General features: G+C 60.9%; 1 protein-coding gene across 1 annotated transcript in view; it reads right to left on the bottom strand.

The window, feature by feature from the left end:
* NFIX (nuclear factor I X) overlaps positions 1 to 26,110 on the bottom strand; it is a 92,713-nt gene that overhangs the window by 9,119 nt on the left and 57,484 nt on the right. The window contains exons 4-9 of the mRNA XM_028134562.2: positions 12,423 to 12,485; positions 12,044 to 12,118; positions 11,573 to 11,693; positions 10,347 to 10,483; positions 7,575 to 7,697; positions 5,375 to 5,550 (exon numbers count right to left, since the gene is read on the bottom strand). Of these exons, the coding sequence (XP_027990363.1) occupies positions 5,375 to 5,550; positions 7,575 to 7,697; positions 10,347 to 10,483; positions 11,573 to 11,693; positions 12,044 to 12,118; positions 12,423 to 12,485 (695 nt within the window). The remainder of the gene's footprint in view (positions 1 to 5,374; positions 5,551 to 7,574; positions 7,698 to 10,346; positions 10,484 to 11,572; positions 11,694 to 12,043; positions 12,119 to 12,422; positions 12,486 to 26,110) is intronic.

The following is a 26,110-nucleotide window of genomic DNA, read 5'->3' as shown; positions in this document are numbered from 1 at the left end:
GCGGCCGCGCCAGCTCGCTCCTGAGAGCGGGCGCTCCCGGCGGAAGGTGCAGAATAGGGTCCTCTCCTCCGGGGCACAGGGTGGGTGAGGGCGGGAGGCCTCGATTTGGTCTCTCGGGTGTCTCTCTCTCTCTCTCTGTTTTTTATTTTTTTATTTTTCGTGGTCCTCTTCTGAGGTTGTGGGAGGAGGAAGGGGGGTGTCCGACGGGTGGTTTGTTATTTCTTAGAGAATATGTTTTCGGTACCAAAACGTGCCGCCTAGCCACAGAGCAGCTGCACCTGAACTCTCACACTCCTGAAGACCTCCTATGACAGGAAAGATGCACCAGCTTCCCCCCTCCCTTGTGTTCCCCCAAAACACACACGAGCCCCCCTCTGCGGGGGCAAACAGTTACCCTGGGGTGGGTCTGGTTGACCCAACTGAGGACTGCCATCCTCCACCCCACATCATGGCCTGGGGGATGCTGGGCACTGGGGGGCTTGCCCTCAGCTCCAGCCGCCGGAGGACGGTGGGGAGCTGATCCTTTTGCTATGGAAGAGCCCGGGAGGAAAATCCATTGCTGCCGCTCGTTCCTGGAGGTTCCTCTAGCGGACTTCCTCGTACAATGCTCTCAGGAACCGGGTGCCAGGTCACTAGGTCCGTTCCTTGTCCTTCGTTCCCTCTTGGACCTCAAACTCCTGTGCGTGGCCTTGCGTGCGTCAGCCTTTGAGCTCCCAAGGACCCAGGCGCCACAGGCGAGGCAAAGGTCCCTGCTTCTCACAGGCACTGCTTCCCTGGAGAGGCCTCCCTGAGCTCGGGGCACGTACCTCCCCCTGCTCTGGGCAGTGTCCCCGAGGACCACCAGCAGCCGGAGCTCAGGAGAGCTGGGCCAGAGCTCTTCATCCTAAACCGGCCTCTCTCTCATGGGGCAAAGCTCTGCCCTCCCAGCCAGCCAGGTGTGAGAACGTGGGAAGTTTCGGTGCTCCTCCTTCAGCTGGTGGGCGACCCCTGCGGAGCCCACCCCATGGATGTCTCCAGGCAGTCTTTCTGTCGTCACTGGTTTTGCCTGGACAATGACAATGAGACTTGCAAGGGGTCTCCCCTACGCCGACTGTGCTCGTCAGCTCAGTGCCCTGGGCGCCTAGCTCTGTACCAGGCATTTCACTCATATCGTGTTCAACCCGCCAAGGGGCCTGCAAGGCAGCAGTTCCCGCTGGCCATGTCTGTAGACATGTCGGGGAGCACAGCTTCTGGGGGGTGCTACTAGTCACTGGTGGGTGGAGGCAGGGAGTGCTGCTCAGCACCCTGTAATGCCCAGGATGCCCCCCCAGGACAAGGGCTCATCGGTCCAAACGTGATCAGTGCTGCAGGCAGGGAAACCCTGCTGCAAGGGAAGTTCCGCCCCCCCGCTTTCACAGCTGGGAAACAAGGCCCTGTGCAGCTGAGTGGCTGATGCCGTCACTGGGCTGTGACTGGTGAGGCCTGAGGTTCCCGGCCGTGTCTGTCTGACTCCGTGGGTCCTGTGGATTTTCTCCGCCAGGCTCAACAACCCTCCTCCCCAGGTCCCAAGGTGCTCAGACTTTTCCTGTCTCCTGAAAGCGTCCATGGCTCTGACTGCATCTGACATAAAATAGGATCTCCCCAGCTGGGATTCAAGGACCCCGGGTGGAGACGCTCCCAGCACTGGTGCCCTGATAACCCCTCCTCCCAAGTACATCCCATTGCAAACCGCCTGGGGCTTCCAGGCGCAGCCTAACCGTTGGGCTGCACACCTGCTCACGGCAGGACCCTCTGGCTAGAGTGCCTTTTCCTACACCCTTCAAGGCCTGCTCACAACACACTGTCTCCAACGTGGGCACCAGCCAGATTCCCTGAACCACCATCCATCTCTCTCTGCCCTGTTGTCCAGGCTGCTCTTGACCTCCCCTGGAACCTTTCAGGCAGACTGCCTGCCACCCAGGCTCCCCAGCGCGCCGCAGAGGCCACCTCTGTGTGGCTCAAGCCTGCAGCACTCAAGTCCCACGGACTGAGCTGAACCAACAGCCCTCCCTGCTGCACATTAAAACCATACAGGCCCACGCGGACTCCGTCAGGCCACGCCCCTCTGAACTCTGGCCATTCTGCCCACCATCCTTCACCTCCAGTGACCGGCGTAGGTCTGACATCGTCCCTCCAAGTGGTTCCCTGGGCTTGATTCTTCTTGCCCACTCAGAGGACCCTGACAAAAGCCAGCAGTGGCTGCTGGTCCTGGGCTGGAGACCCTCTGTGTCAAGTGTCCTTTCAGAAACGGTCCCTTCAGTTCCAGACATGGGCCAGGGGCTTTCCAGCTCTGCGGGGTTGATGCTGAGACACGAGCAGCGCCTGTCTTCCCTCCTGTCCACGGCCTATCTGGTTCCTATCTTGCTTTTCCACCAGGGCAGCCAACGCCACACGTCACAGCCTCACTGCTGTTCTCCGGGCCATCCTGAGCCCGGGCCCCTGGGAAATGGGGGCTTTCGAGGGAGCATTTGCTCCCAGGGCAGCCTCTACCTCCTTCCAGTCCCCAGAGCCAGTCTATACCCAGGAGGATCTAAAACACGAAGTCCACCTGATAAAGCTAATCCCAGCGTGATATGGCTGAACATCAAAACCTGCCGATTTTACAACATCCGGTTTCTAGAAGCAACTTCTGACCAGGCTAGGAGGTCTCTGCTCGGGTTGGGTTATAAGCTGAAGGTTTTAAAATCTCAAGGTCTTATGACTTGCAGCAGCATCTTACGACCTCATGAGTTAAGAGCTATAAGCGCAACCCAGCTGGCGTGGCTCAGCGATTGAGCGTGAACCTATACACCAGGAGGTCACGGTTCCATTCTCAGTCAAGGCACATGCCCGGGTTGCAGGCTCGATCCCCAGTGTGGGGCGTGCAGGAGGCAGCCAATCAATGATTCTCTCTCATCACTGATGTTTCTCTCTTTCTCTCTCTCTCTCCCCCCCTCTCCCTTCCTCTCTGAAACCAATTAAAAAATATATTTTTTAAAAAGAGCTAGGAGTGCATGCTAGTGCCAGATGAAGACGAGGGCTTGCCTGGCTGCTCCAGCATTGCTGGTGGAAGCTGAGCTGGAACCAGGCCTCCTGCCCCTCACTGAGCCCTGGGACCTCTCCATGGCATTGGCGGTCTCTTCTCTCTGCCAGAAAAACAGCTAACAAGGCACCTTCTTTCTGTTCTGTGCATCTCCTCTGAGTGGTGTCTCCGTTTGGCCTTGGCCTTGACTGATGTGGTTCTTCTCGGTCAGGGCCTTACCCTGGGGACCGAGGCTAAGCCACAGGGGGCACCTGGCATCCCTTCTGCAGATCATCTGTAAACTTTTTGTATGCACACATTTTTCTGTAAAGAGGACCTGTAACTTCAAACTCTCACGGAAATTAGGAATGCACTCCTCTGGGCTCTGGATCAGTGGTTCTCAGAGTGGTCCTCTGACCAGAAGCAGCAGCAGCTGAGAACTTGGAGAGAAACGCAGATTCTCAGGCCCACCCAGCCCGGCAGAATCAGAATCAGGTGGGACCCAGCCACCTGTGTGTCCGCAAGGCCTCCGGGGGGCGCCCTGCATGCTGACTTCTCCTCTGGAGGTGGCCGAGGAGCTGCCTGTGTGGCCACCCCCTGCCGCTAAGTCAGCTGCAGAGCCTGGGCCTCCGGTTCTCTCCTCCCCCACAGCATGGTGCCGTCTCTGGCCTCCTCTCAGAGGCTGGGCCACCTGGAGCAGGCTCACTGCAGACACCCCCTCCTCCCTTGGGCACGACAGGCCACAAGAAGAACCCAGAGAGGCCGATCCCCAGCCGAGCTAGCCTCCCTGTCTAACCAGGGAAGCTGTTTACCCGTCTGTAGCGTTTTGTCCATGGTCTATTTGGAGAAAGCACCTGCCTGGAGAAGAGAACCTTCTAGGCCAAATGAGACCTTAATCTTGAACAGTCAAGTCAAGGGAGAGGGTCAGGACCCAGCCGTCAGGATGCCCAGGGGAGGGACGAGCTCTCTGGGCTAACCTGGTCGCCCAGGTTGGTCTCACTGATTCCCAGCCCCAGCTGTCTCTGTAGGTGAGAAGGCAGGCAAGGCAGGTGGAGGGAACACTCCACACCCCGGAAGCCCCAAAGGGCCTGGTACACGGGCTGGCAGTTCCCAAAGACTCTGCCGGCATCTCTGGAGAAAGTGCAGTAGCTGTTGGGGGACACGTTCACTTTTCCCTGAATGCCCCTAAAGTGAACAGAGCTTGTCCAGAGAGGGAGGCAAGGCTCTGAGTGTGCTAAGGAGCTGCAGAGCCAGGAAGAGAAACCCTTAAAGGGCCCAGGGGGAAAGGAGCTGGAAAGCAGAAGGAGAGAGAGCAGGAGGGAGGGAAGACGGAGTGAGGAGCCCCCCCATCAATAACACACCCGCACTCAGCAAACGCCCACCCGGTGTGGGGCACCTGAAGGGCCGCCCCTGCTCTCCCTGGGTGTGGTCTGGCATGGCTCTGGCAAAGGGCCCCATCGTGGCCCTTGGAATGGCCTCCCCTCCTAACCTCTCACAGGGGGCCTCCAGGCTGGGACAGGAGCTGGGCCTTCTTGCAATGCAGCCTGCTGCTGGGGCTCCAGAACCTTTCCAAAGGTCGAGAGACCACCATGTCCCAACCCAGCGTGGTCTCCCAGGGACTAGGTGAGGACCACTGTCCCACTGACGGGCTGTCTCTGGACCACCACTGTCTGGAATCATTCCTTTCCCGAGTGACCCCGAATGTCTGCTTGTCAGTGGCCTGGGTCCGAGGGCTCATTGACAGAGAACAGCAGTGCCCCCCAGCCCCCACAGAGCTCCCCGGAGAGCCAGTCTCTCCCAGGCTGAGGAGCAGGGCTGCACTACAAAACCACAAGCAACCCGGAAACCCCCTGTGAAAAGTCCTGCCAACAGGAGTCTCTAGGACAGCCCCTGTGGCCACGGATGCTGCTCAGCACCCCACGATGCCCAGGACAGCCTCCTACCGCAGAATGATGAACAGCCCCACATGCCAATAGTGCCACGGTGGGGAGAGATTGATCTAGAAAATCCTTGCAGCCCCGAGGTTTAAGAGGGGTGTTAGGAGGAAGGGGCCTGGTCTGGGTTGAACAGCTCATGGGTGCACTCCTGGGGGAGCAGAGACGGAAGAGAGGGCAAGGAGCCCGAGCAAGGTGTGCCCTGCTGGTGCCCCCGCCTCTCTGGACGGTGACGGAGAGGCCCTGGCACGATACACAAACCCCTACCGCCGGCCAGCAAACTAAGGTGTCCGCACTGCGGGCTCTCTGCTGCTCCCGTCCCAGGTGGGCTCGGCTCTCGGGCCCTCTCCCTGTGATCCTGACACAGACGGACAGACGGAGAGATGAGCTGTGGGTGGGGCTCCCGGGCCTCTGGACTCACCTGTCCGGTGGCCTGGCCCGAGCCATCTGAGCACACAAACTGCACAAACTCCTTCAGCGAGTCCTGCCCGTGGTGGTGGTGGTAGCGGATGGTCGGGTGCGTGAAGTACGGGCTCGACTGCTGGATGATGGATGTGGAGGGGAAGTGCAACGCTGACGCTGTGGCCCGGGGGCTCCCTGCATGCACGTGGGCGGGAAGAAAAGGGCATCAGGGTGGAGAAGATGAGGAAGACGGCTGGTCAGGGCACCGAGGAAAAGGGAGAGTGGGCGGGAGCAGGGCCGGGACCAGGGTAAGGAGAGTGAGGGTCTGGCCTCTGGTGTGAAAGTGGAGACAGCACAAAAAAACCCCTCAGTAACCAAGGTAAATAACATTTTAATGCAATATTTAAAAAAAAATCCAATTGGCAATCGCAGGCTTGCACACCAATCAGCTGCTTGTCTTTACAAATAAAGTTTGATTGGGAGCAGGGCCAGGGTTAATGTGAGGCAAATGAGACAGGGCCATGCAATATAGCATCAGATCCATCTTTTGTTTAAAATGTTTGTATTTGCTCTTTGTCTGTTTTTGTGATCGTTTTATTTTTTAAGAATATTGCATTAGCTCTAGCTGGTTTGGCTCAGTGGATAGAGATTTGGCCCTCGGACTAAAGGGTCCCGGGTTCGATTCGTCCCGGGTTCGATTCCAATCAAGGCACATGCTGGGGTTGCAGGCTCAATCCCCAGTGTGGGGCATGCAGGAGGCAGCTGATCAATGACTCTCTCTCATCATTGATATACCTATCTGTCTCTCCCTCCACCTTCCTCTCTGAAATCAATAAAAATATATTTTAAAAAAGAACATTGCATTAAAACATCATTTATCCAGACGACTGGATGCTGGGTGCCCCCTTACAGTTTGCACCAAGGCGAGGTCCAGGGAGGATGGGAGCCTGGATGAGGGAGAGGAGACAGACATGACCCCACACCTTGCAGGACGCAACGTGCACATCCATCTCCTGCGTGTGAGCAGGTGTGCGCCTGGCCGCCGCTGCCTGGGCCACATTCTTGTGTGCTCAGCCCCATCACCCTTGCACATGCGTCCTCGCACACACAACTTCCATCCCGGCCCAGGCCCCAGCTCTTCCCCAGCCAGTCCTCTCCCTCCCGTCTGTTTCCAATCAGCTCGCTCTTGCTCTTGGTTTCATTAGGGGCTGAGGAAACTTGGCTTCACTCTGGAGTTCATAAAAGCTGAGTGGAGCTGGGCTCCCTGCCCCCACCCTGAGGCCACCACGCCCTGCCCCAGCGCAGGCTGCCTCTGGGCTCCCAGCCAGGAGGCCCCGAGGAGGAAGCCGGGAGGGTAAACCTTGCCATTCTGTGTGTCCTAGAGAAGGGCCCAGGAGATGGTGGGCGGACACAGGGCCGTGTCCAGAAAAAGTTCAAGCCTCTTTCTGCCAGATGGGTGCCGGGGTGGGGGTAGAAACAAGAGCGGGAAGAAGCAAATGAGGGGGTGGGGAGGACTCGGCTCCCACAGCTTCCTGCCTGATTCCATCCCCTAGGGAACATCGAGGTGTTCTCCCTGCCAAACACCTTCTCCCGAGACGGAAGCCAGAGAGCCCCCAAGTCAGCGGCCAGTTCCAGTCCTGGGAGAACAGCCCAGGCGCCACGAGTGATCCCTGGGTTCCCGAGTGCCCTTCCAATCTGCGCCCCGTGCCCACCTGGGTCGGTGCGGGGAGACCGGACCTTTGCCCAGGAGCTGGGAGAACAGCTGAGAGGAGGGCAGAGGGAGAAGCTGAGCTTTCCCAGCCACAGCTGGCGAGAGGAGAGGAGAACCGGGCAGGCCTGAGGGCAAGGCGGGCCTGTGCACACATCCACGCGCACACACACCAGCACACGTGACGCACCCATGTGCACACATGCACTCCGTGCATGCATACACACAAGCACAGGGCACACACGCAAGCATGTACACACGTGCACGTGGGGAGGGAGAAGCAATAGGAGAGTGCTTGGGAATAAGGTGAGGAGGCCAATGACCGGCTGGGTCTCCAGTCAGTGCTGCTGTGGAAGGAGGGCCCGTGCCCGCGCCCACCCACTGTCAGACCACAGCCCCTTGGAGAGCTTGGGGCCCTCACTCTGACGGACCTGGCCCCTTCACCTGGCCAGCTGCCCCTCAGTGCTCCGCCACCTCCCCGATAGTCCCCCTCTGGGCCCTCATTTCTCACCTGGTCTGACTCCAGCAAGCACAGGCAGCGGGTGGTGAGTGAAAGCCATGCGCGGGGAGCTGCCCTGAGAGGAGAGGGCACTGCAGAAGTCCAGCTTTCCTGACTTCTTTAGAGAAGCCGGGCCTGGGGGGAGGAATCAGCAACACAGGGCAGGTTTAGCTGGGCCAGGGCGGGAGCGGGGGAAGGCAGGAAGCCAGCAGCTCACTCCTCTCCTCAGCCCCCTCCTGGCTGCCCCTTCCCCCACCGTGCTCCCTCCTGCCACCTTTGCCCCATCCGGCTGTTTCTCAGGCCCTGTGTGCAGACCAGCCGGCACTGGGTGCTCCTGACAGGAGAGGAAAATGAGGCACTTGGGTGTGCTGGGCAGGGGGTCCATCTTGCCTCCTGACAAGCAGATACTGAGCTCACGAGGCACAGAGGAAAGGGTGGGATACAGGATCAGGGGACCAGGAAGGGCACTGGGGTCAGAGCTGGCCAGGCAAGGATTGCCTCGGCCAGGGAACCCAGAGGTTGGACTGCCTTTGGATGGGGCATTTGTTTTGCTGCCAGTGCCAGAGAGGGGGTGGCATTCAGCAGGAGACAGGGGCACAGAGGACACCCCTCTAGGACCCTTATGCTGCCAACCACGGTCACCTCTGTGCCCAGTGGGCACCACATCCAAGTAACCCTATGACCAAGCACGGCCAGCCCCGGGGCCAGGCCCTCTGTGGGAGCTTGATTCTTCTCTGGGCTGAGCCTCAGCGGCTGTGCCCAGGCTGGGAGGGAGGGGTAAGGTGGAGTTGGAGCAGATCTCCAGAGCTGCCATCTTTGATGCACAAATCAAGTCAGCTTGGGTGGGGGGCAGGGGGCTGCAGAACAGAGAAATAAGAGCCACTTTAACCACAGAGGGAAGAGGCGGGGGAAGGGCGAACTCCCAGCCGCCAGAAGAGGTGTTATCTGGCAGCAGCTGTGTGCCACCTGATAGCTGGCACAGTGAGGGGGGGGAAGCGCCCCACCAGCTGTGCACAGCTGTCCCCTAGGCCACACAGTGCCTCCCCAGCTGTTCCCTGTCCTGCAGCTGGGCTGCTTAATTGGCGATTTGTCTCAGCACAGGGAAACAACACAGGAAGCGGGGTGAGGAGGGAAAGAGGGGAAAGCGAGGAAGCGGGGTGCCGCAGCAGGACGGTTTGAGAGCCGTGTGCGTCAGGACTGCAGGAAGGAGCAGACATGGCGGGCTCTGCAGCAGACAGCCAAGAAAGAAGAGAGCAGGAGCCTGGGGAGGAGGGCTCCTTGGGAACTAGGTCTAGGCCGAGGGGAAGGCCCGGGGCCACCGGCCGGCCACGTGGCTGTGCCCGTGGCTGTGCCCCTAAGGCACCTGACGCCTTGTGGGAGCGGTCCCTCAACTGAGGCCCCGGCTGGGGCTTCTCTCTACACCTCCCGAGGCTCCCAGGGAAGCATCTGGACTGTGCTGGCCACCTCCCCCGCCTGCCTCCAGGAAACCCTGGGAAGAGCACCCAAAGTCAAGCGGAGCGACGTCCGCAGAGGCGGGGCTCCATGGTGGCCCAGAGCCTGCTCCCTTCGCCCAGGCCCGGCGGAGCCCTCCTCCCCTCCGCCCCTCCTCCAGAGGAGCCAAGAGCAGAAGCGGATTCTGTGTCTGGGGCAGCGCCTCCCTGTCCTTTGGCCTTTCTTCTCCCTCATCCCAGCCCCTGCCCATCCACTTGGCCCTGCCCAGTAGGGCCACATCTGGAAAACGCCAGAAGAGCACCACTGGAGAACCAAGTCCCCACCCCCAGGCCGCGTAGAGCAGAGGTCCCCTGTGCACATCCCACACACGCTCGGGCGGTACTCCCCGGCCCCGGACACACACCTCAAGGACACACACAGGCTGACCCCCGGTGTGCCAAGAAGTATCCCGCAGCCAGCTTCCTCAGCTACACCTGCCACAGGCGCGCACACACTCAGGGGCTCTCCCGGCCTGCCCAGGCCTCCCAGCAGGACCGGACGTGACCGTGGGTGGGTTCACCGGGAAGGGGGTGGCTGCAGGGGGCTGGGAGGCCTGAAGACAGTTCTGCTCACTCTTGACTAGACTCTGCTCCTTTCTGCGAAGCGGGGCCCTTTCACCCAGCAGTTCTCAGCTCAGTCAGCTGGGGAAGAGTCTGTTCTCCCCCAACCCTAGGGGACATTCAGCAGTGTTTGGAGACATTTTTGGCCATCACACCCGGTGTGTGTGTGTGTGTGTGGGGGGGTGCTACTGGCATCTAGTGGGGGGAGGCAGGGCCGCTGCTCACCATCCTTCAGTGCACAGGATGCCACAGCACAGAGAAGGACCCAGCCCCAGTGTCAGCAGGCCCAGTCTGAGAAACCGCTTCAACCCTTTGTACGCCACAGGCGTCTAGAGACGCGGGGACGGTTTGTTTTGGACGCATGGCAGTGAGCTGGTTATACCACCAAGACTACAGAGCGGGGACAGGCTTTCTACAGAAATACCGAGAGAAGGAACCTGGGAAGGCTCTGAAGAGGAAGCCCCAGCCCCACTGCAGGGCATCAGAGGCCTCCGCTTCCCGCCTGCCAGGCCCGTGGCTCTGCTGCCCACAGTGGCAGCCAAGCTCCTCGCCTCTGCTCCGTTCTTCGGCCGGCTCTGGCCGGCTCTGCCTTCCGCTGGAAGATGGGGAGGCGAGAGGCCGGGTAGTGCCACTGACAGTGGGGGAACCGGCGGGAGAGTCGCCAGGTGAACGGAGGGAGGAGACGAGGTTCAGGGCTGCCCTTGCTCCGGGCCAGGCCTCGCGGCGCCCATACCTGCATCCACATCGTTGGGCCACCCGCTGGACTGGCTGCTGCCAGCCGCTGGGGAGCGGCCTGTCCCGGGATAGAAGACGTCGTCGACAGGGCTCTCCATCTCGCTGTCATCAATGGACTTGGGGCGCTTGGTGGTGCTGGGGAAGGAGGAGAGGGATCAGGTGGGCCAAGGGTGGCCCAGGTACTGGTGCTCAGGCCGAGGAAGCCTGCACGGACGGCCCTCCGTGCTGGGAGCCGGTGCTCACTGACGGCAGTGTTACTGGGCACTCATTCATGTCCAACTCCAGATCAGCCCTAGGGGAGCCCCTTGGGCCCAGCCTGCCTGCTCCTCCTCCTCGATCACCTTCTCAGTTCCTCCTTGATACCATCATCCATCGAGTTGCTCAAGTCAGAGGTGGGCAACACCCTCAAATGCTTCCTTGGCCCCATCAGCCCCCAGAGTCAAGGTGAGACGACTGAGGCACTCACCAGGGGAAAATATGCCAGGGGGTGCACAAAACCCCCTGAAAATAGTACCATGTTTTGATGCAATATTTAAACAGATCAAAATGAACACCCCAAACCTCACATGAACCAAAACATCCAGTTGTTTTTTTTTTAAAGGGACAGGATCCCACCCTGCCCTGCACGACTGGCCCTGACCAGGGCCTACTGTGTCCACCCCCAAACATGTCTCAGCTACACCCTACCCCCTCATGCCACTGCTCCCCCGCCAGGACTCGGGCCCTCCTCCAGCCTGGCTGTCGGTCCTGCTGGAGGTGCTTTCTTGAGCACACATCCCCGGCGTCTTCTGCTTAAAACACGTCAGTGGGTTTTTAGTCTAAACACCTTCCTCTGGCCTCCAAAGCCCTCCAGGGAGTGGTCCCACCAGCCTGTCCCACTTCGGCTGGGACGGAAGCTGCTCTCTCTACCTGGAGTGTCCACCCCGTGCCCTGACTAGTCCCCTGTAGGTCTGGGCTCAGATGTCACATCCCCAAGAGAGAGACCTTCTCGGATCCCCACTGGGAGCGCCTCCCAGGCAGAGCCGGGCCTTGTTTAGGTTTGTGTTCCCAGGGCCGAGTGCCCACAACGGTACAAAGCAGGACGTTCGGGGGAGAGGGCCAGTGCCCTCAACAAGGGGTGACGTTCGGAAGCACCCAGGGGACTGTGGTGCAGCTGCCCACCACATCCGAGATGGCCGGGTGGTGGGGGGAAGGGAGAGGGAAGAACAGAGGTGCTGGGCTTACCTGGTGGAGGGCGGGGAGGTGATGGACCTCCGCCCCAGGGTCACCTGGTTTATGTTGTAGTAATTGGGACTCTCCAGGTCCGCCAGCGAGAAGTTGGGGCCTGATGCTGTGGCGACAGGAGCTGGGAAGAAGCGAGGGAATGATGGATGAGAGTGCAGACGGAGGCCCGATGGAGCCTGTCCCCCAGAAGCCCCGGGGGCAAGTTCACTGAGAAGCTGCCGAGGAAACCTCCTCCCGGCTGGGCTCGCTGGAGAAGAGCCCTTCGCTGTTTGTTTCCTCCAAAGCGGAGATCAGACACGGGGCTCTCTGGGCACCTCTGCTCCCCTCAGCCTGGTGCCCAGGAGGCAGACAATGCCCCAGGAAACCCTGTTTGCCCCTGGCCCCTCCATCCGTAGGGGCCACGCCTCCCCCCCCCCCACCCCCCCAATCCCTGCTGACTGGGCCCTGGCCAGGAAGGAAGGACTCACTTACTCTGTGAAACTCTGACCAGCTCTGTCACGTTCCAGACCCCGGAAGTCACAAAACAGTCCTGGAAGCTTAAGTGCCCTGAGGAGGGAACAGAGCCGTGAGTGAGTGGAGGCCAGGCTAGGAGGGGCTTGCCTGCATTCCTCAAAGCTCTCCCCACTCCCCACTCCCCCCTCCCAAGCCCCAGGATGGCCCTCCGGGGTTCTCAGGTCTCCAGGGAAGAGGGGGTGCACTGCAGGTGAGTCCCCTCCCCTCCAGGTGGCAGCCAAAATTCAGCTGAGGGACAGCTGAGTAAAGGGGAAGAACTGGTGGGAGACACAGGAGGGCCTGGGGGCAGGGCAATCAGGGAGTGTGAGCAGCAGGGCAGGGGGGCAAAGGCACTGACCGTTGGGCAGTGGTTTGATGTCCGCATCTCCTTGCTGGTTTGAACTATCTGATTGTCCGGATTCTGCAGGAGACACAAAGGGGAAGATGGGTCAAGACCAAAGCGCCCCACCAATGGCTCCCTCTCCAGCCCCGTTTCCAGGGACACCCTACAGCGGTGGGGATTCCTGGGCACTGCAAGGTGTTTGGCAGCACCCCTGGCCTCCACCCACTAGATGCCAGTAGCACCCCAGTTGTGACAACCAAAACTGTCTCCAGACACTGCCCGATGTGCCCTGGAGACAAAGTCGCCAGTGGGTGAGCAGCATCGGCTGACAGTCAGGGCCAGGAGGGCTCCTCGGCGGGAAGCCAGCGGCCATTCTGCACAGCTGGAATGGACCCAAGGGTTCCCCATCCTCCACCCGGCTCAAGTGCCCAGAGAAGCAGCCCCTAGCTTCCCGCACTTCATTAATTAGAGCCATTCCTGTCTGCCTGAGCCACCCCCACCTCACCTTTCTGCTTACAGGCAGTGCCTGGCAACACGGAGGGGGGAGGTCTGCCCTGACGCTGTCGCCCGCTCTGTGCCAGCCTGTCTGGGTTGTCTCATGCCCCAGTGCCACAGCTGCTCAGAGGGAGCCCCGAAACAAGGGCCCATTGTGCAGTGGGAGCTCACAGAGGGCTGGGGGCAGGGTGGAGTGTGTGTGTGAATATTTTGCTGAGCTTGGGAAAGCCCCCCGCCCCGCCCTCCAGGTCCTCAAAGCTTTGTGTGCCAGGGGCACAACAGGGACCTCCAGAATGCCTGCCTGGGCACGACAGCTGGTGAGAGGGTGGCGGAGGGGGGCCAGGGCAGGTTGTGGGGCAGGAGGAAGGCAGGCACTGGGTAAAGAATCAGCTGCTTACTGGGGGACCCCATGGGGGTGGCATTGGGGAAACTGGGAACAGGTGTTGGCCAGGGCTTTGCCCCACTCTTTGGAACAATCCTGCCTCTTGGTCTCACCCATCACCCCACGGTCAGCCTACTGGCCGGGAATCTCACTGCTGAGCCGCTCACACTGGGGAGCGACCAGTGAGGAGATTCCTAAGGGCAACGTGGGCCCCCACCGGGGCTGGCGGCAGAAGAGCAGCCTTCCCAGGGCGAAGGCCCCTCCGCGGCTCCGTTCCTGGCCACCTGCCTCACTGTGGCCAGTGGGAGAGGACAGGCTGCCTCGGGGCGGTCTCAGGCCCACTCCCCCCATCCTTTACCGTATTAGATTTAAAAACATGGTTTTGACGGATTGATTTTAGAGAGCGCTAGGAAGAGGGAGAGAGAAGGAGAAACATCTATTTGTTCCACTTATGTATGCATTCATTGGTTGACTTTTGTATGTGTCCTGACCAGGGATGGAACCCGCAACCTTGGCATAGCGGGACGCCGCTCTCACCCACTGAGCTACCCGGCCAGGGCACCTTGTTAGGTTTGTTTTTTTTTTAATGACAAAAAATAATAAGAGCCCTAGCCAGCAGCTGCCTCTCAGGGCCGCCCTTGCCCCAGTTCCTAACGCACGAGGGGCAGAGCCTCAGACCAGCTTGTGGAGCCCAGCGAGGGCCCAGGGGTCCCTGCCACCAACCCCTCCAGGCCCGGGTCCGTGGAGGAGACCCTGATGCCCACCCCACGGACTGGCCCGCGTCCCCCCCCCCCCCCCCCCCACGCGGAGGCGCTGGCAAGCCTCGCGCATGCGCACACCCAGCCCGTGGCAGAGGCCGGAGCCGGACAAAGAGATGGAGGTGGAGCAGCGACGCGGCAGACGCACAGGGCGGCAGGCAGTGAGACAGACAGGAAACCCTTCCACACCGGGACGCGGCCCCAAACGTTGCCGCTGTTATTCCTATTAGCTCCGTGTGGAGAGGCGGCCCGGCAGGGAGAGGGGGCGAGGTGCCGCCACGCGCCTCTGCCCGCTGCTGGCAGCCATGTTCGCCTTGGCAGCCATCTTAGGGCTGGCGCCCGCGGCCACCGCCGGCCTGGCGCTCGGCTCCGTCCCGGACAAAGGCAGACCCTGGAAGTCTGGTCCCAGGCTCCGACGCACAGAAGCCAGCCCTGCGGCCAGGGCCCCGCCGTCCCGCTCAAGCGGCACAAGCTTCTTCCTCCCGACCGGGCCGAGGAGGGGACCGGGAGGGAGCGGACCCGGAGGGCCGAGGCCAGGGCCTGGGGACACTCTGCCCCGCTCCAGGCGGCTGGCCACTGGCAGTCCCCAGGCCCCAGGGCTCCTCTAGTTCAGCAGAGTGGACCCCTGCCCCAAGGGGACAGTGCGCGACGCCATGGCGGCAGGCCCGTGTCCACCCCGTCGGCGGGGGAGTGGGCCTCGGACGAGCCGGGAGGGGCTGGCGGGGACCCAGCCAGCGGCTCAGGACGCAGACAGGCTGTGGGCCGCTGGGGCACAGGCGCTGGGGGAGGGGGGCCAGCTGTCTTCCCCAGGGGTGCTGGGGGAGCCATGCCCTGAAGGCAGCCCTCGGAGCACACAACACCCCAGCACCCTGACCCCCTTCCATCGGGGCTCCCGGGGGAGGGGATAACCCCAGGCCTCGGGACAGACGGGAGGAAGGCTCCAGGCCCCGCCTCATGGCTGCTGGGCTTTTATCTGGCAGAATGGGGCTTATCAGAACCACCAGCTGAACAAACACACAAATCCACGGTTAGTGAGGGAAAACCCTCTGCCTGAACGCTTTATCTCCTGTTCGCAGGCCCCACGCACTGCCCCCTGCCAGCAGCACCGGAGGAGACCTGACTGCTGCCCGGCGGCTCCTCTCTCCGCTGCCCCCCCCTCGCCCCGGCCCAGCGCGGGGTGCCTCTCCTCCGGCAGCCCCTGCCAGGCAGGCAGGCAGGCGTGCGTGAGCGAGCTCCTGCCACAGGGGAGCCCCCTCCAGTGTCTGCTTTCTCACGGGGGACAATGGGCCAGCTGGTGGCCTGCGGACCAGTGGAGGGGCAGGATGGTGTTGGCTGGCACAGGGCGGGCAGGTGCCCGGCTCCATCTTTTATTCTCTCCCACCCGGCCCACATCCCGGAGACTGTCACTCTGATTCCTCAGCCCTTCAGGGTCACGTTCCCTGGCAGTCTTTCCAGCCTCCGCCTTCGCTCTGGCCCGGTCACCAGAGCAATGGGAACCCCAAGCACATACCCCCAGGGCAGGGCCCCCCCCCCCCTGACTGAGGCCGGCACAGAAACCCAGACCCCCTGCCTGAACCTCTCTTCAGAGACCACAGCTGCCGTAAATTCCTGGAGAGACTGGAGATAGGACAGGGGGGCCGTGGGCACGGTTACCTCCCTCAGCCCCGGACAACCCACCACTGTCCCCCTTCCTGTGCTGAGGACCAGACAGCACCTTCTGTGCTCTAAGCTTCCTCCCATGATGACCATCCCATGAGGCCTCCTCCAAACCCAGTTCAGCCACTATCTGAGGACGGCTGCCCGGGTGCGCAGGCACCAGGGCCCTGACCCGGGGCCAGGTTTGGGGATGGAGAGAATTTGGGAGCCCACAGCTTGTTGCCAGGGGGTCAGACTAGCTTGCGTCGCACACAAGAGCAGGCTCTGCTGACCGTCCTCCATACGCCCTCCTCGTGGGACCTGAGCTACTCATGCGCTCCACCCCTCCCAGGCGGAGACCTTGCCCGCCAGTGGTGCCTGGGGATCTGGCACCAGGAGGCGCCCAGAAGGGAGGACTGTGCAGGAGAAGGTGACAATCTGGACTGCCTCGGCGTGGGCCCAAGTGGGCTCCCCAGAGCAAGGCTCTGTGATTGGAGGGACTGTTCCCCATTCACCTGCACACACGTCATTGGTCACCCTGTGTCACTGGCTTGTGGACTGGCAGGTGGCCTGGTGCAGCACCCAGACATGGTTGGTAGCGTGGGCCCCTCTCTCCCTCAGGTCCCTCCATATCCCCTGGGATGGCGGCAATGTCCCCGCCCCACCCCGCCGTACTGTCTTTCCTACCCCCCACCAGCTCTACCCTCTCAGCCCTGGAAGCTCCCTACGTCCTTCGTTCAGCTCTTAGCCTTTCTCTCTGAATCGGTTCTGTCTTGACTCCGCACCCCCTCGCGGTCCTTCCTTCTCCTTCACTTCCCCTATGTCCAGCCCTGTTTCCTCTCCTGATCCTGCCTGTTTGCACATGTGTGCGTGTGCATACGTGTGCATGTTTCCAAGAGTTCCGGAGGGGGAAGCTCCAGCTGCCAGGAAGAGCCCCGTGCTGCACATGAGCCCCGACTGACAATGTTTTTATATATATTTTCCAGTCACAGGCAGGGAGATATTTATGGCTCCCGCTAGGTGAGGGAGGAATTCCTGCATGCTGCCTGGGCTCTCACCCGAGACAAACCCTCTGACAAAAGGCACATGTAACTCGCTGCCCGGCCTCCCCCGTGCACTTCACGATGCCGGGAGTTTTCGGGGTTGAGAGGGGCACACAGACCCGGCTCAACCACACCCACACGTGCGTACCCAAGCACATGCAAACACTCAGGCCAGCACAACTTGGAGATGCCTCCAGCCACTTCCTGCCGTCCTGCAGGGGTGGGGTGCGCCGTGCACCCAGAGCTGTGACCCCACTGTGGCAGCACGCTCTGTGCTAAGCACCAGGCCAGCTAGGAAACCCTCCAGCTCTGCCCTGAATGCTGGCTTTTGGGGGCCAGGGAGGACAGCCCGCAGGGTCCACCTGTCCTTCCCCTGGCTCTCCCCAGGCCTGAGGTTCAAGAAGCAGGTGGGGGTGTGCTCTGTTCTGGGGTTGCTGTCCGCTGAAGGGCCCATACAATTCAGGAGCTGCTTGGCCCTCTCCAGCGTGGCACAGCCCCTCCCCCACTCCTCTGTGATTCCGGAGCGTCCAGAGCACTGGAAACCCAATCTCAAGGGGAGCCAGAGGCCCGGCCTGCAGCAATCAGAGCCGGAGAATATAACTATTGTGCCTCTTGAAACCTAAGTCCCAGAATCTGAGACACCCTGAGGAGGGGAGCAGGGCGGATGGGGGGCTAGGAGGACGGGTCACTGAGGGGTTCTCCCCATCTCAGCAAACAGGAGACTAGGGACCAGGAAGTCCTTGAGAATGAAGGGCAGCCAGAGGGCAGGGGGGGGGGGGGGCGGGCTCAACCTGGGCCAGGTCCAGGGGGCTTCTAGGATCTTCTCCTTCTTCCTGCCACTCCTCGCTCCACCTCCACACGCCAGCTGGCGTAGCACAGGCCCTGGAGCCACCGCGAGGTTTCTCCCTCCTCTGTCATCCCTAGACCCCGACATGGTTGGAGACAGGAGCCTGACCTGCGCACAGTCCTCAAGCTGTGGGTGGGGGTAAGGGCCGGGTAGGGAGACATGTCCCCCATATCACCCTCATCCCTCCTTTTCTCATTCCCCCTCCACTCATAGATCCAAAGGGGGTTTGAGGCTTTGATCTGAGTCACCTGCGCAGGGGAAGAGGAGATAAGTGACAGGGAAGAGGCCCAGCTGCATCCGGAACACACAGGTGGTCTAGACCTGCTCTGGCTGTCCCTGGGGCCTGGGCTCAAGGAAGGTCATCAAGGGTGGGACGGGGTTGGGACAGAAGGTCAGGCCAGAGGGACCTGGCAGGACAGGGCCAGCATCTGGATGGGACATTCCACTCTTGGTCCCTGACACCAATAGCACTTCCTTCTCCACCTCAACCCAGTCCACCTCCATGGGTGCTGTGTGGGGTCCCCAGGGAGCAAGGGACTGGGCTACTCCAGGGCTTACCACCCTGCAATGAAGCTACGGGAAGGGAGGAGAAGTCCGTGGGTCCATCTGGTGCCCAGGAGACCAGGAGAGTGGGCTCAGATGGCTGGACTCAGGCATGCAACCCTGGGACCTCCAGGGCGCTCCCGTGGAGTGAGCTGCTCAGCATTCTCTGTACCTGCCGGGAGACCTTCCTTAGCGCTGCGCCCAGCCCAGGGAGAACTAGAGACGGGACTTGGGCACTGAAGCCCGGGGGAACTGGGTACTCAGTTGCTCTCCCCATGGGATGAAACAGTGGCCAGCAAAGAAGAGAGGAGGGACACACCTCAGCGCTGAGCAAAGCACCCAGTAGCTGGATAGAGCCCAGGCCAGAATTAACAAATGAGAACAGCCTTCCCACCCACAGCAGCACTGGGAGATGCAGGTGGGTCTGCAGGGGACCCAGTGCTGACCCCCAGCACCTCGGACATCAGGGCTCCATGGCTGTCGGTGGAGTGAACGAGCAGACCCAGGGCCTGGAAGTAAGATCATCCCGGATGCTCTAGAGGCACCCAGAGGCTGGGAAGTCACCAGAGAGGGACTGAAGGTGAAGCAGCCACTACCGAAGGAGGCACAGGGAGGGGCCTAGAGGGAGATGGAGGAAAGCAGGAGGCCGGCCCTTGGTCCCTCTCCACCTCCACTTCCTGCCGTCCTGCAGGGGTGAGGTGCGCCGTGCACCCAGAGCTGTGACCCCACTGTGGGGGTCGAGGTCTGTTGGTGTTTTTCACTTACTGCATCCCTCACACCTACCCAGGGAGGTGTCCTTGGCCTGGACCCTGTGCCCAATCAAGGGGGGCACCATGGTGCTCTACCACTGAGGATACCCCACCATAGGGGGGTCTGGCCTCACCCCAGCACAGAGGGGGATGAGGAGGCACAGCAGCAACAGAGTAAGGGGAAATGGAGGTGAGCAACCAGCCACGGTGGCAAGGGGTTCCCCTTGAGCTCACTTTGTGAGCTCGACCTACCGGCCCAGTGACCTTGGCCAACTTCTGAACTGTTCCTCATCTGTGAAATAGAGCTACCACGCACCCCCTAGGGTTCCTGAGCAATGAATAAATGAGAAAACAGGTAGAAGGTGCTTAGCCCAGGGCCTGGCTCATAGTAGGGGTTCCATGAACACCCGCTGTCCTTCCGCCGGGGCCACCATTTCCCTTCACACCTCCACTGGCTGAATCTCCACTCCTCCCCGGGGCTCAGCGCAAATGCTGACCCTCAGCTCCCCTCCCACAGAGCTCATACTCTTCACGACCCATTAGGTTCACCCTAGAGTCTAGTTTTTAGTGTCTCACACCAGAGACCATGGCCAGTGAGCTGAGGGGCTCCCGTGGGGCCTGGCCCATTACCATCAGCCCAGAGGGGCCGAGAGGTTGCTCTGCAAATAAAAGGCGGAGCTGGACACCTTCTACAGGTGTGTCCCTCCACACCAGCCGCAGCTGCAGTGCATGGTTTCAGGATGGTGACCACGTTGAAAATGAGGGAAGAGAGGCAGGGAACGAGAACGCCAGAAGGTGGGCCAGGCCGATAGGGAAGGGGAGAAATTGCTTGTGCCTCTGGATTCTGAAGGTGTTGGGGCCAAGGCCTGCTCTTCCTAGACCATGAGCATAGGCCTGCCCCACCGATGGCCGGGCATCTCTCCTGGCAGCGCCTGCTGGTGCCACGACTCAGCTGGCAACTGGAGCCAGCATTCCCAGGAGGGCCTGGGGCCAGAAGTCATGTGATGGCGGGTCCAGAAAAGTGGCTCCAAGCCCCTTGAAGCTTGTCTCCCCCCCAAATCTGATGGATAGAAAATGGCATTGGAGGATGCCCCCTACATCCCACATGCCAAGAAAAGATGGGGGCCCTGAGGAACAGGTGCCCACATCCAGCCTGGGGCCTGCAGAGCCGCTCCCCCATCACCACCCCCACTCATGCTATTTTTGGTGCTGCCCTTGCTGGCCCTTTGAGCTGCCCAGGCCAGGCCAGGCTAGACAACCACCCCCAACCCCAGCTGATCTTAGGACTATTAATAGTGTCCCTACCTCCCAGGACCAGGCATTACTCCCCATCCCCTAAATACACTTGCCCTTGGTCTAATGATTTGTAAAGGAGCAGAGTCCTCAGACGCTAATGCCAACCCCGGATGAGAAAGGGGAGGCAGAAGTTCTGGAGACCACTTAAGTGACAAGTCTGGGATGAGCAGGAGTCTGGGGAAAGGAGAGAAGGAGGCATTAAATTCCAGAGCGAGAGACAGACAGACAGACAAAATTAAAACTGTAAGAGAGAGAGGGGAGGGCCAAGCTGGAAAAGCAGAGCCAAAGGAAAGCCGTTCAGAGAGAGAAGGCTGCAACAGAAAGAAGCAGAGAAGAGGAGGTTCCAAGAGAGGCAGGCAAAGGGGGAGAAAGCAAAGGGGAATCTGACTCCTTCTTTAAAAACAACACCCCAAAGAGGGGGAACTTTCCTAAAAATACGCAGGAGTGAGCACATAGCTTCGTGAGCGCATTGCCTGGGCTGCACCCAGCTGCCAGCATCTGTCTGAAGGGTGCTCAGCAGAGCGAGGGTCTGGCGAGACCCTCTGACAATGTTTCGGGGAAGAGGGGGGAAGCAGAACACCAGGAGGACGTGCAGGGAAGGAACAAATAATTAAGAAAAAGAAGGTGGTTCGAGAAGCAAGTCCCCACAGAGAGGAAATTCACTCTCAGGCCCGTGCAAGGGAAGGCCCCACACGCAGCACGTCCTCGCCCATGGAAAGGGGGCTGGGAGGGCCAGAGAACGGCAGGGATGAGGGGAGAAAACCCACCTATCTCCACTCACCCCCTGGGGAAGCAGGCGCAGGCCAAGGCCACCTGCCTCCCATCCCCAGGTGCTCTAACATCCTCAGCCCTCTAAAGGGCAGCATCTGACTCCCAGGCCGGCGACCCTAAAGGAGCATCCTCTGCTAGGGACTTGCCTTGTAGGGGGGGAGAGAGAGACTCTGACTCACAGAAGAGTAACAAACGTAAATGCACGCCATGATCCTATGTCCAAGTGGGAGCCCAGCAGCCCTTCCATTCAAATCCCACCCATACCGAGAGCCTCGGGCCGGGCCAGGGCTGGGAGAGTGGGAGACGCACAGGAGCCCCAAGGACCTGGCCACCAGGCTTCCCAGGCTGGGGCGTCCTGGCCAGGAGCACCCCGCCTGACCGTCAGCCCTTTGGGGGTCGAGGTCTGTTGGTGTTTTTCACTTACTGCATCCCTCACACCTCAAAGCACAGCTGCCATAGATAACAACACTCTGAAGAGCCCCTTCCACAACCTTCTTCCAACCGTGGCTACACTAGCCCCCCGGGGGACAGAAGCACAGGTAGCTGGCACCTTCCCCTCCGAGGAGAGGACATCTTTCCTGCAGACCCAACCCTTACCACTCACACCCAAGGAAGTGGGCCAGTGCACAGGCCTTCCCTTGCACGGGCCTGAGAGTGAATTTCCTCTCTGTGGGGACTTGCTTCTCGAGAGCTGGACTGACCCGAGCGAGGACCCAGCGTCTCCCTGGGAAGGGAAGACACGCCACCCTGGAGGCCTTAAGGCAGCCACTGTCCAAATGAGACGTGAGGAATTTGGACCTTTGACTCCAACCCGGAGCTCTGGGAACCCAGGCTGGGCAGAATGGGGGTGGGGTGGGCAGGTGGCCTCCCGAGACACTGAAGAGCTCTGGGTGCTGGAAGGAGCCAGCACCTGGAATCAGGAGCCCAAAGTCCAAATCCCAGACCTGCTGCGATTGGGCGCCCAGCTGCCTGTGCCACACAACTCGGGCTTGCCCCCCGTCTGCAGGGCGAGATGGTGCGACGTGAGCAGGAATTTTTACAGAGGATGAGAAGTGACGGTTTCATACACTGTAAAGCCAAACATACATGTGGAAGGCATGATGGGACAGAGCGGGGCAGCTTCCAGACCCTATACTTCCGCGTTGCTGCGATCCAGAGGAGCCGCCAAGGGACATCTTCCAGAAGGAAGCCTGGATGTCCGGTATACGGAGCCTGGCACCTGGCAGGGGGCAGCTACCCAGAACCAGGACTGGGGCAGTCCAGGCTGCTGAAGGGACAAGAGCGATATCCACGTTGTGGGTGCCAAATTCCGCCCTCACAACGCCCTGAGAGACCGAAGGGGGCTTCCCAGGGCAGCCGGGGCAGCGGGGCTCAAGGGCCGCACCCCAAGGGAGCCGCGCGCTGCACTCCCGGACGCCGTAGCTAGGTGGCGCAGCGAGTTAACACTAGCTGCCCAGGGTCGGCAGCGACGGGGCTGGGGGCGACGAACCTGCGCACCGCACCGCCCGCTCGGGTCTCCAGGGGCCTGGGTTCCCTTTGCGCACCGCGAGGCCAGAGTGGGAAAGAGAAGGACCCGGCCAAGCCCGGGCCGCTCGGACCCCGGGGTTGTGCTGCCCGAGCGGCTCCCGTTGCTGCGGCTGCCAAGCACATCCCGTGATGCGATGTGAGGGCCGAGCTTCCCGTTCTCATTGATTAGGAACAGCTTGCGGTGCGGGGGCCGGAGAGAAGGGGGCCGGGGAATGGCGAGCGAGGAGAAGCGGGAGGTGGGGGGCTGCCAGGTGCATGGCTGGGGGGGCGGGGGGGAGGTGTAACCCACTGAGCCCTGGCCCACTCTGCGCAGCCGCCACCGCGGCTGCGTCCCCCGCCTGCCTCCCCCAGAGCGGGGGCTGCCCTGGGTGTGGGCGAGTCTGCGGCAGCATGACTCCAGGAGTGTTCCCAACACGCCCACAAAGCCCCCACCTTTGGGGGACCTGCCTCTGCGTTTGACAGACGCTTGAAGAGGAATAGTTCCTTTCCCCCCACCCCCACCCCCTACCCTCTCAAAGAGTGAAAAATGGAGATTAAAAGTCAGAGATCAGGAACCAAAGAGAGGGAGAGAAATGAGAAAAGTCAGGAAGGGAAAAAAGAACACCACACCAGCGCTCTCTGCAGTGGCGGCAGCAGCCGGGCGGGCACACCCTCCCTGGCGGGCATGGAGAAAGGTCCCTTTGTTTAGCGGGGAGGTTAGCTGAGGTGAGGCTGACTGCCCCCCCCCCCCCCCCCCCCCGCACACACACACCCCTCTGACCCTGGCCAGTGCAGATTGCTTCTCAGGACTCCGGACTGAGCCTGACCGCTTCTCTGGTCCCCCAAATCCTTCTCCCAACGCTCCTGCCAGCCTGCGGAGCGGCCGGGGAGGGCTGCTCCCTACGTCCTGCCTTGCCCAAGCACCAAGGGTCACATATATGGGGCTAGGCTGGGCTCCTCCTAAAGGCGCCCTGGACACCACGCTGCTGGCCATTCGCCGTTTGTCCAGACTGCTCTTCAGCTACAGGGTTTGAGGGGCAGGTTCTGCACACAGCAGGCCCCCCACAAAGGCATGGCCTGAGAGGGTGGCACGTGCTAGGAAGTGGTGCCCAGGAGGCACAGGCTGGCCGGCCACGCCCCTCTGGCCCACAGGGAGGCCCTGAGGCGTCTCCTGTACCCATTCCAGATGGCCCTTTCCAATGCCCTCAGGCTCTGGGCTAGGGGAGGCTTTGCAGGGCTCCCTCAAAGTGAGGGCTGAGCTCTGGTGTTGGGGTCACTCTCAGGTGAGAGGTAGGGCCTGATATCACCTCTTGGCTCCCTGAGGAGGGACCAGAGTGGGGTGAAAAAGGGGGGCTGAGAAGTCCACCCCCAGAGTCTACCAAAGCCGAGACCAAAGCGGGGGTGAGCAGAGGTGGGCAGGGGAGAGATACTGAAACGCATCCCCTTTGCTCTGCAGCACACCCCGCCCCCATGCCCCTCCACTGGCTCAGGTGGGGGAAGGGAGCTGAGGGATGGCAGTCCCCCAGCGCTGTCTGCCTTCTGCGGGCACCTCCACCCTGTCCACTAGGGCTTCGAGCACTTCCGCGGGGATGCAGGCTCCCCAGAGCCCTCCAACCTTTCAGGCGGAGCCTGGTGGCTTTCCACTGGGTCAAGTGCACCCCTTTTCCAACTCCTTCCAGCTCCCTCCCACCCTATGCAGGGGCAGCAGAAAACCTGGAGTGCGGGATTGACCTGGGCCCTCTGCTCCAGACAGTTCACTGGCCTCATGCTGGGTAGGTACGTGCTCCTTAGGAGACCCGGCCTCCTATCAGCAGCAATGGAAAGCAAGGTGGTTAGGAAAGGGGAGGAGTGGGGTGTTGCCAACCTGGCCCTCCCTGGGCCTCCGGCCTAGGAAGTGGGGGAAGGGGAAAAGGGAGAGGAGCAGCAGCAGCTGGAATCCCAGGGAGCCTGAACTATCCTGCAAGGAGCTGCAGCTCAGATACACAATGTCCTGCCAAACCCCAGGCCTTTTATTGAATTAAGGCAAGACAGACTTCCCAGATTTTTCTGTGTGCGAGTGCATGTGAAAACCCTGATGTCTGTGGCTCCTGGGAGCTGTGAGCATGTGTGTATGCGTGCACACATGTGGATGTGTGAATCCTGATGGTGGGGGAGGAAGATAAGAAGATGCAAATGCTGGAAGGACGACAAAGGTGGGGCAGGAAGATTTAGGAGAGTGGGTACCCAAATATTCTAGGAAAGCCAAACTCCAGACCAGGGTTCTCAACCCCCACCCCCGACCATCCTCGGCGGTAGGGCTGTCCTGTGCATGGTAGGGTTTGAGCATCTCTGGCCTCCACCCACTAGATAGATGCAAGGAGCATTATGCTCCCCCCCCCCCCAGTCTCCTCTCAACAACCAAAATGTTCCCACCATTGCCAAATGTCCCCTGGGGGCAGAATCAGTTCTGGTGCCCACTCTGCTCTGAGGCACCAGATGAAACCGCTTGTGCATTTATCACCGGTACCTCACCTCACCTCCTGTGTTGGGCTTAAATTATATCCCAGTGTGCTTGGCTTCCCAAGTGTCTCACATCTGGGTCTTTTTTTCTGAGATATTCTCCCCACCTGACTCATCTGGCCAGAGGAGACCTAGAGCAACTCCTGTTTGGCGATGGTTTCATAAAGCCGCCTTCGACAGGGGAAACGGAGAGCTCAGAGACCTAAAGTCATGAGCCCGAGGTCACGCCTGGGTCCAGACAGAAGCCTGAGCTCTCCATCGCTGGGGCAGAGACCACGGGAGAGATGGGGACTTTCCTGGGGACAGGTCCCAGGAAAGGCACCCTGCTCTGCTCAGCCCCTGGAGGCCAGCAGAAGCGCCTGCACAGCTCTCTCTCCATCTGACCCCCCCCCCCCCACCGTTCCTGCTTGGGGGCTTCAGGGAAGCAGGAGCTGGGGACAGCTCAGCCCCAGTCCAGGCCTTCTCCCTCCCCATTCCTGGGGTCACCTGTGATTGTCCTGGCAGGGGTGGGGGAACCCAGTCCCAGCAGCCCTTCTCCCCTCAGGCCCAAGGAGCTCGCCTCTCTCCTGGCCTCCAGGAGCCCCGAACAGCCCCTTTCTGGGAAAAGAGCCAAAAGATGGGAGAAGGATGTTTATAAGCTGCTAAGAGGGAAAAGGAAAAAAGTGGGAGGTGGGGCAAAGAGGCCCAGGCCTCCAGGTAGTGTGGACTGGGGCCTCGATTGGGAGGAAGGCGGCCTTCCCCAAGGAGTCCACCACCCCACTAACCAAGCCGGGGAGCACCCCCTGGCCTGCCCCGCTGCATCACAGCCAGGCCTAGCTATGCACACGCAGGGGTCTCTCGCCCCAGGGTTCTCTGCCGAATAACAGTTTCTTGACATTCTTATCCGGACATCCAGGTCTGAGACACTCCTGCTGTTAGCTCGGCTCCCCAGGGCAGCCTGGATAGGGCAGAACCGGGAAGGCCGCGGGGCCCTGGAGAGCCCGGGGTTGAGGGTGTGGCAACAGGAGCCAGCCTCGGAGGGAGCTAAAGCTGAGTCCCCAGCTCATAGGGCTCAGCACACAGCTAATGGGAGGCTGGCAGCAGCAAATTGTTGTTTACTTTTAATTAAGTAAACAATGTCGGCTTTCCGCCTCCTCCCCTGCCATCCCAGCCAGTAATTTGGGGGATGAGAATGGGGTT

Source organism: Eptesicus fuscus, chromosome 6 (genome assembly GCF_027574615.1).
Source record: "Eptesicus fuscus isolate TK198812 chromosome 6, DD_ASM_mEF_20220401, whole genome shotgun sequence".
In the NCBI taxonomy this organism is placed as follows: Eukaryota; Metazoa; Chordata; class Mammalia; order Chiroptera; family Vespertilionidae; genus Eptesicus; species Eptesicus fuscus.
This window is presented reverse-complemented; position numbering and strand designations above follow the sequence as displayed.